Source organism: Artemia franciscana, chromosome 19 (genome assembly GCF_032884065.1).
Source record: "Artemia franciscana chromosome 19, ASM3288406v1, whole genome shotgun sequence".
NCBI classification, from domain to species: domain Eukaryota; kingdom Metazoa; phylum Arthropoda; class Branchiopoda; order Anostraca; family Artemiidae; genus Artemia; species Artemia franciscana.
The window spans coordinates 20,284,311-20,294,799 of NC_088881.1; the positions used below are offsets into that span (position 1 = coordinate 20,284,311).

Below are 10,489 nucleotides of genomic sequence, written 5' to 3' on the forward strand. Positions count from 1 at the left end.
TCCAGAGAAAACATGATAAACAAACAAAAGCAGTTTTATTGCATTCCTTATTCTATCAATTTCTAGATAATATGGTCACTTTTCTGGAAATTCACCCAGATGGCCCTAGATATAGCTCAAGAAATACCTTATATAAAAACTTCAAAGAATGAAACTCTTAAACCTTAAAGCAATGAAATTCTTACTTCATAATATAAAGGATGTTTACATTAATAATTGTTATAATTTTTTCTATGTCATTTCAAATACCATTTTATATTTCATTCCATTGTAATTTACTACTGCAAAAGCTAAGTTTCATCAAGTCAAGATTGTTGACACCTATTATGGCCATAGGTAAGGGGCACAGCCCCCCATAGACTTTCAAATTTACACTAGATATTAATGAGAACTTTTTAAATGCTAGAATTTTTCTGTTGGATGTTCACTGGTAGATCATTGAAAAAGCTGGAAATAAACATAAATTTCTAAATATTGTTCCCAATATTGATATTTATATTTTGATATTCAGAATTGATTTTTGGTCTAATGTATAGATAGAAGGCTGGTGCACAATCAGCAGGTTTTGATTTTTTTAATTCTCCAGGATTGATTCACGCAATAACAAGTTGCTGATATGCCAAAACAAAGGTAACTCATTTAATACCATCCTTGTAAAAGAGAACTGGAAATACTCCACTGCTGTTCCACCTGGATGCCTCTCTGTCCAAGTGGTCAGAAGTGCCAAACCTGGACCACCCCAGTACTTGTTCAGCCACCTCTGGCTTACATTTGGCCACTTGACAAAAGAAACAGAGAAGTGGCCAGGGAAATATTAAACTTGTCTTTTGGCTAAAAACTTGTGAAAATATACAGTTGGAATAAAAAATTACAAAATCAATTTCAGCAAGGTTTAAAACAAACTAAGCAGTATTAATTTCCAATTGCAAATTGACTAATCAACACCAAAAGTAATCTGCTCTGCTAACCTTGTTGGTCCACCTGTCAGTGGTTGTCATGTGACCAAAATTAAACTGCTTGGCATTCATATCACTTTGGATCTGAAGTAGAACCAACACGTTGATGGCATGTTAAAAAAAGCTAATTTGGCCATTAGGTCTCTGAAGTTGTTGGCTCACCATGGAATCCCTGTACCACACCTCCTACACATCTATTTCTCTTTTATTTGTTCCACACTTGAATACTGTTGCCCTGTATGGCATTTTGGGCTGACTAGGGAACAGTTGGACTGTGTTGAGAGGGTGCAATACCATGCCTTCCTACTAATCTCAAAAGCCCAGAAAGTACCATACATATCCCTCCTTAATCAGTTTCAACATCAAACCCTTCAATCTCATTGTTTAAAACTTGCCCAATCCTTTGGCAATAAAATCCTGTCCAGTCCTATACACCAAAATATCCTCCTGCCCAAACATCAACCAGCATGGGTAAGGGCACTCAGGGCCATTGCAGAGCCTGTACCAAAACTTCAACCTGTGACTGTGTCACATGCTTGTTATGAGCTTAGTTTTGTGCCCTTGTTTGTTAAGTTGTTTAGTGCTGGGTCTACTTTTTAATCTGGATTATTGTTGTTAATTGTATATATTATAATTTTGTGTATACTTGTCAACTTATTTTCATGTTAATGAGACAATTATTGTTGTTAATTGTATATATTATAATTTTGTGAATGTTAATTTTGACTTGTCAATGGATTTTTGTGTGTGCATGACAATAAAAACTAATAATTGGTTGTGTCCATATCATGTTTTTAAATATAAAGTGAACTTGAATTGAATTTCAATTGAAAGTCTCCTTTAGAAAGTGGAACTTAAATTCTTCAATTGCTACTTTTTGATAATAATATAGTTAACAGGAATCCCTTTCTTGTTCTTTTGTTCAACCAGAATGAAATCATCAGCATTGACCTTCTCAATAGTGAAGAAAGAAATCACCAATGCAACAGAACAAAGACAGAAACAAACACATACTACACAACCAAACATAAAAAATAATACATAATAAAAAATATAAAAACAAAAAGAAAGACAGATGGAGAAAGGAAGACTGTTTTCCTACTTTAGTAATTAATACAGATAAGTACTTGAGCAAGGCCTTAACCCTACTCATCTATCCAATTACATAGGTCAAACAGCATAGCCATACACATTCAACTGTATAGAATGATCCATGGACAGACAGTTGTGTCATAAGTAAGCATAAGTCATCATATAATGAATATTTAAAACTTTAAATCAAACAAATAGTTCAAGGCAACCACCCAACACAAGGGTTCATCAGGAGAATACAAACTTGCCTATAGGGTTTCAGTACTTTAAATTTCCTATCCAGGCAAAGTGGCATGCCTACCATAAGCTCCCTATGGTATCCCCATGCTAGGTATTGCCCCTGAAATACATGCTTAAATATAAACACCTATAAAACAACCAAATAGCACCCAAACTAACTTGTCCTATCTTGGTTTGGGCCCTCATGTATTTGTGGTAAACTAAAACATCTTACATCTTCACCTTGCATATTTATACTGAATGTCCATACTCAAGTCTGAAGGGTTGTTGTATACAGGCTCATCTATGTCAAAATCATCACTCTAACTACAGCTCTTGTTACAAGAAAGATGCCTTTTGATTTTTAGCCTTTTCACTTCTCTGACTTCTAAGGTAGGAAACTCCCCTACACTAATTTGGGCCCAGAACTTTACCAGATAAGCCACTAAGTTTATGGTAGCCTATGATGTCTCTCTAAGAGTCTAGGATAATAAGGATAAATAGGGATTTAGTTTACCATTTCAACCGTTGGACCTATAAAGCCTTGTCTCTTTTCCAGTCAAAGATCTATTAAATATTAAAATTTCTTGAATCAAATGATCTATCACATGAAATCCGTTTTCTTGCAGACGACATATTACGCAGAGAGGAATCTATGAGAAAAATTAAACGATAAAACGATAGATGCTGTTACACTACAATTAGAGGCAGGGATCATCAGTTGACATCCGTCTCGGGAAGAGCAGGATCAGGGGTGTCTTTTTTACAAACATAAGCAGCCAATGGTTGACAAAGAGACTTCGTCAGCCAAATCGAAACTTTGTTCAGTTTTCTTTCCTGAAATATATTTTGTTTTTCTCAACATGAACCTACAATTCTTATCTTGTAAGAAAATTCAGCATTATTGGCCCAATTATTGCCGTAGAAAAGCAAATTTCTATGCTTGATTCCCGTTTATCAGAACTGACCATTTTTGGACACCAGTACTGACACGCTCCATCCTTTGTTTTATGTATGATTGGTTTTAAATGAATAAAATGACAAAAACACTTTTTTGGCATTTAACGGGCAAAATAGTTAACGAGTCAGCTAATGAATAAAACTATAAAGATCCCCATTTACAACTTTTTCCTTTGATGACCAGCACATAGAGTTTAAAATAATTTCCTTTGAGCAATAAAAAATTTCGCAATGAACACTTTATATTCATAATACAGGATTATCAATTCTCCCATTGTATCCCACTACTTTATAATTATATTTATAAAATTAGAATTACACAGAATGTTAATGCCACTTTGTATCCGGTTCGCAAATTTTCGTGTTAAACATAATTCAACTTTCAAGTATAAAATTTATGATTGACCGATCCAAGTGTAGGCTAATCAAAGTATTAAGATATAGTTTTTCGAAATTCGATTGAACTTTGGCCTGAACAAACTGTTTTTATATCTGCAAGATGAATCTCTAAAAAAAAAGAACAAATACATAGCATTTTCGTATCCCTATATTCACAGCGCCAGGTACTTAAAGATATCTGATATTCGGAAATTCAATTGCTTCTTTTTGAAGCCTCGAGGTTTTAAATATCTATTGAATCTTCTTTTGAAGGAGTCAACAAATGGATTTGCAGGAATAACATCACCAGGAATAGTGTTCCAGGTTGGAGTGCAACGCTGGATGAAGCTCATCCTCAACCATTCGGTTCTTAGCGAGCCCTCCTTTAGATAATTTGACCAAACTACGTGTCTTTTCGTCTGCCTAGTCGGTTCGACAAAGGGGGAACAATGAAAGAGAGCTCGTTTGAGAGAGGCAAATTCATTTACTTGTTGAAAAAAGCCATCGGAGCTACATTAAACTCTTTCATTCAGAGGCTGGAGCGAGTCATATATAAAGGTGCAGCTCGCCCTGTTTGCCCTATTCTGGATCTTCTTGAGCGATAGTAACAGCGTTTGTGGGGTACCAGAATAAAGCAGGCATCCATATTCAGCTGTTGGCCTGATACGGGACTTGTAAAGTGGAATAATCGAGCTGGATGGAAGAAGGTTTTTGCAGCGAAGAGTGGCCCAAGCTTCCTTGCGCAGGAGACTCTCACCTGATCAAGGTGGTTATTCCGCGACAGATCGGTGGAGAAATGAATCTCCAGTAGACGAAGCTCGTCTATTCTCTTTATAGTTTCATTTTTGAAAACAAAACTGGGGTGTTCACGCGGTACCTTCAATCGGGTAATAAGAAGCTCCTTTGTTTTCGATGCATTAAAGTTGATCATCAATGTGTTAGACCACTTTTCAATTCTATGAAGATCCATATGTATGGAAAGGGAGGCTTGTTTTGGGTCTTCGTGTTTTAGAATTTCTGACTGTGTCGCGGTATTGTCAAAAAATGATGTAGAGGGCTTGCAAGGTTTTCTTCTATTTCATTAATATAGATAAGGAAGGGTGTAGGTTTCAAGACACTGCCCTGGGAACTCCTACTTTCACTTAATATTCACGGAAAATAAACCTGTCGAGGACAATCGGCTGTGAGCTATCGGAAAGACGGCTCTCTAACACGTATCCCCGAGAACCGTGCGCATGGAGTTTCTTTAGTAGGCCTCGGGGCCATATTCCGTTGAAAGCTTCGGGGATGTCAAATGACAATAGCTTAATGTCGAACTCCCTTGCCAGAAGTTCCATCTACTCCTGATGTTGGGCCATTATGCTCCCTAATATTGAGTGTTTCCTTTGGAATCAATATTGGCCATCGCCAAGAAGGTCATTTGATTCAGGAACTGTTGAAATGTTTTTTTGGAGACATTCTCATAGACTTTGCCAACGCATAAGAGGAGGCTAATAAGGCTATAGGAGTACATGCTCGTTGACTCGCCAGCTGACTTTGGGGAAGGTATAAAATGGGCAGATTTTCTTGTTTATTGGAAGATTCCGGAGCAAAAGTAAATCTGGAATAGCAATGACAATGGTCCAGCTAGTTCGGCAGTGCAGGATTTGAGGGCAACATTTGGTATGTTGTCAGGATCTTTGGTCACATCAAGATGCCGCAAAATGTGAAGGATCCTATGGGTAGAAAAATTCACACGAATCAGGATAATACAGGTTCAGTATTAGATACTTGCCAATTCTGTACAGTCTTCATCCAGACTCGAAAATTCGGCAAAAGCCTTTGCAAAAGATTCAGCCTTTTCCTGTGAATATTGTACCACACTCCCGTTGGTCTGTAGAGAAGGAATTAAAGCCCCCTTGGATGATGGTAATGCCTTTTTGACAATTCTCCACCAAATTTTTGTCAAAGTATGCTGACCATTGGTGGCAAATTTCCCCTTATACAGAGCCCGGGAATGCCGAATCACATGAACTACATCTTTGCGCGTGCTGATGAACGCAATCTTGTCCTCTTCACTTTTTAAAAGTAGCCATCGCTTGTTTGCCTTTTGATGTACTGTAAGAGCCTTCTTATACTGAGTGTTCAATCAAGGAATGTCCCTGCTGGCCCCCAGGATCCTTTTTGAGAGAATATCCTCTTTGAGGAGAGTCAACTATGGCCTGCTCGCACTTCTCTACAGCTTATTCGGGACCTTCAAGGAGAAAGCCTTTCCACTGCTGAGAGCAAAGACTGTTTCCCGAACCATCCCAATCTCTTCTTTTGCATAACCACATTGCCCACTCGTACTTTATTGGAGGTGGAATACGAAGGTTTCCACATGCAAAGAGGGCAACATGGTAAAAAAAAATGGATAATAAGCAAAGAGTTGGAATCATGTATAGATTGCAACATTTTTTCCCTTATGAAATATTAAGATTGTTATATTTTTCTTTAGTTCATTCCCATTTATCATATTATTCTATTGGTTATCTGGTAACATTTAAAACCCATCTTAAACCGTTACAAATTGTGCAAAACCGGGCTCTAAGGATTTTACATAAGTATTTACCATCACGTTCGTCATACCCTGGTAAGACGACGACAGAAACTCTTTATTTGTTAATGCATATTCTTCCTATTTCTTGTCTATGTAATTCTTCTTCAGTGCTTTTTAAAATTAAGTATGACCGTCAAATGCTCCCAGTTTATTTTCAGTCCATTGATATGCTTGGGAGAAAGGGCGAACTTCATCATTATGAGACTCGGCATAAAGACCAGCGTATTTCTTCTCGATTTATAACGGAGCGATCGAGATTTTCACCAAGGAACATGGTAATAAGTGCATGGAGAAAATTTCATACTGTTTATGATGATACTAAATCATTTAATATAATAAGACACGAACTTTTAAATTTTTTCACCATTTTTCACCGTTAATCTTTTTTAATCTTTTTTTTCTCTGTGGACTTTTTTTTTTAATTCATCGTCTCTGATTGCTCATGATGTCATTCTCTGTGCACGTTTGTTTGATTGTTTTGTTATTGTGATTTTTATTTTGTCTTTCTGCTCTGTGTGGTGGGCCGTGGACTTGGGTATTGGATCTTCAACTAATATTGTTTATGTTATAAATATTGATGGGGTCGCCACAATCACGAGCTCTGTCTCTCCGTGGTGACCCAGTGTATTTTATTTGTTATGCATATTATATTAATAAACTGAATTGAAAAAATTGAATTGAATTTTAGATGTGTCCTATCAAAATTATTAAATAGCTACTGTGCTTAAATAAGTGAAAAGGTCAATAGATATGCCTATGGGGATGACATGTCCCCCACACCCCACAGGAAAAGCTTGCGATTGCGCTAGCTTGCGACTGCAACTGACAACTGCAAGTACAAATACAAATCGACTGCTACTGGTGGCCATATGCAACTACGACTACTTACAACAGCGTCTGCAACTAATTCTGCCTGCCAGTGAGACAGCTTAAAACTAAGAATGAAAAATTTTGTGTGTACAACTGCTATTACTTGCGACTATGACCACTGATATTAATACTGCTACTACTAGGATAGCGACTACCACTACAATACTACTGTATTTTTCTATCATAACAAGAGTTATTACGCTAAACCAAAAGAGTTTAGCTGCGTTCTGCTTATCAAAATGGCAGAGTGCATCCAGGGTGACCAAAAGGTTTATATGCAATATTTCATGAACAGCTGACGTTTCGTGAAGCAGCTAAATTATAACTTTTCGATTTTTCTTTGTTGACTCGGGAATTTTTTTTAACGAATGTAGTGGTGTTTCCAACTAGCATTAACAGTAATATAAAGTAAGAATCATTTTTTTATTCCTGTTCAAATTGTAAGCACGATAACATAATTAAGAAAAGAAGAAACCAATTGATGAAAATCCATATTATTGATTTCATTTACTTTCTGAGTGAAAGGAACTAAAGCTCTTGCTACTCCTTTTGTTTGAGAAGGAGTCTTTTGCTTTTTCATATAACTGCATTTTATATTTTTTCATTTATTGCGTAGTTATAGTTTCTGGAATTTCCCTCTCCTGAACTTAATGTTTCCTAGCTCTTCTAGCCCCCTCAGGGAAGGGGGCCAATCATCTAATTGGTTATCAGAAGCGGATATTCCTATTGTTGTATCTCCGATATCCGATGATGATAGTCTGAATGAAACCATGATTACTGTCTCTGAGTCCCCGATCTCTGAAACTGATAACCTGCCAAATGAGGATTTTCAGACAGTGGGCAGAAAACAGAAACGAAAAAAGCCTTATATGAGTCCTCCTGAAATAATTGGACTCTCAAACTCAGTCACAGCTGTGGAGATAAAGGACAAACCCATTATCCTTTTTACTCCAACAGTAAAAGATCAATCTTTTTCTATCAAAAATATTGCTAATATTAGAATGAATATTTTCAAAGCTTTAGATGCAGCTTCACTGTGAATGTAAACAGAGATGGTTCACTAACAGTTATGTTTCTAGACAGAAATGAAGCCTGCAAAGCACTTAGCCTACATAAAATTGGCAATATCCCTGTTACACCTGAATGGTGGAAACCAACCTGAAAAATTCTCAGAACATAGTGCTGTATAACATACCATTGGAACTGTCAACTGATGACTTGAAAGATGGTCTTATGAACAACAAGGGGGAAATGCTGGAGGTTCTGGATGTTCATCGTATGGGCAAGCTAGATTCTAAGGGAACAAGAAGTAGTAAGAGTGTCCTCTTTATCTTACCTGCTAGTTCCAATTTGACTCGGTTTTCCTTTTTGGTCAGCTTTATTGATATTTTGTATGATATTTTTAAAAATAATTGCTCAGATTTTCATCCCATCCGACCTCATTTTTATAATCTCCCTCTTACCTGTTCTTGTAAGGGTACTCTGATGAAATCTTTTTCCCAAGATGAATTTTGCGTAGCACTTAATTCTCTTAACATCAAGTCTTCCCCAGGTTATGATGGTATTTATATGAAGTGGATTCTTGAGTCCCCAAAGGCGGTTCATACAGCCCTCTTAAGTCTTTATAATCTTATTTGGTCAAGTCAAAAGTTCCCAGATGCATGGAAGATTGCTCAGGTATTTCCAGCTTTAAAACCTTCTTATTCGTCTAGTAATCTTAAGTCTTACCGTCCTGTATCGGTATTACCTTCCTTTAGTAAAGTTCTGGAAAGGCTTGTCTTATCAAGAATTGAGTGGTTTGCTGAAGTCAACAATCTCTTTCCTAGTGAACAAACAGGTTTCAGAAAAGAACATAGCTCTTTAGACAACATTGCCCGGCTAGAAATTGATGTTTGTAACTCTCTTAAAATAAGACATGTCACAACGGCTGTTCTGTTTGACTGATCGGATGCCTATGGAAACGTAGTTCACAATAAATTATTGGAAATCCTAATAAATCTTGACTTCCCGTATTCTTTTATAAGTTTTATAAAGTCTTTTCTAACTGATAGATATTTTTACGTTCAAGTAAATCAGTCTAGAGGTGAGCAATGTCCCATTGCGAGAAGACTTCCTCAAGGTGCAATATTGAGCCCTCTTCTACTCAACTCGTATGTTTCTGAATTTCAAGTATCTCATGCATAATTTGGCCTTTATGCAGATGATTTGATTATTTGCAAGTCGGGAAGGGATATTGGCCTTCTTCAAAGCCTTATTCAACAGGATATAAATTTAGTCCAGAGGTTCTCTTTAGCATTTGGCTTTCCAATCTCAATCAATAAAACTAAAGCCATTATATTTACTAATGGTACTGCAGATCCTCCTAATCCACTGACAATTTTCTCAAGGGAAATCCCATATTGCAATTCAGTGAAGTTACTTGGTTTATTAATGGATTCGAAAATGCAGTGGCATGAACATATTAATTCTTTGAAATCTTTGATTATTCAGAGACTTTGTATTCTAAAGAGACTTGCTGGAAGTAAGTGGGTATGTCATCCAAAAATTATTTTGGATTTTTACAAATTATATATTCGTTCAAATATAGAATATTGGATTAAAATTTTTTCAGCTCGTCCTCCATCCTCATTCAAAATCCTTGAATCTTTACAAAATTTTGCTATTCGAATAGCTTTGGGTGTACATAAGCATACTGCTCTGTCAAATTTAAGAATACTGTCGGGATTGGTGTCCCTAAGTGAAAGAGCATCCAGTCTAAGGATAAAATATTTCTCGAAAATCTAGGCTTATGGAGCCAAGCATGCTGTATATGCACATACCTTTGCTGAGAAGTCAGCCTGTCCCAATGCCCATTCATCATGGAATCAGTTTCAACCGGAGGTCCCAAACTGGAATCAACATTCGCTTTATGCATATCCCTTTACTGAGTACCTCCCAATGGGAAATGAGTCCTCCAAGCTGTCAATAGAACTTATCTCTATTAGTAAAGATTTGATTCCTAATTACGAGATCCAGACTATTTTGGCTGAACACATCTCAAAGGCTTACCCCAACTATAGAAAAATATATACAGATGGATCTGTTCAGAGGGAAAGAGCTGGAACAGGAGCATGTATCCCATCCCTGAATTTGAACATCTATTCTCCTCTCCCATTGGGATCTTTTATCTTGTCTGCTGAATTATGTGCCATCCGCCTGGCCTTGGATGCACTTATAAGTTATAACATGGAATCTGAAAATATACTCTGTCTCTCCGACACTAAATCAGCATTACTATTGATCCAAAATATTAATAGAATTGCTAATGACAAGGATTTATATAATATTAGAAGACAGCTTCTTAATCTTAAGATCAAAGAAAATGAAGTTTATTTTCAACATGTTCCTAGTCATAAAGGCATCAAATATAATGATATGGCTGATTCTCTAGCAGCAA

General features: G+C 36.7%; 1 protein-coding gene across 2 annotated transcripts in view; it reads right to left on the bottom strand.

Moving 5' to 3' along the window:
- The window catches only part of LOC136039397 (V-type proton ATPase catalytic subunit A), an 81,360-nt gene that overhangs the window by 64,178 nt on the left and 6,693 nt on the right, over positions 1 to 10,489 (bottom strand). Inside the window, exon 1 of one of the 2 annotated variants that reach the window (XM_065723096.1) lies at positions 2,785 to 2,901. The exons of the other annotated variant lie outside the window; for it this stretch is intronic. Within the exon in view, the coding sequence (XP_065579168.1) occupies positions 2,785 to 2,787 (3 nt within the window). The 5' untranslated portion in view covers positions 2,788 to 2,901. Of the gene's footprint in view, positions 1 to 2,784; positions 2,902 to 10,489 lie in introns of those variants that run through there. 2 annotated transcript variants of the gene reach the window in all.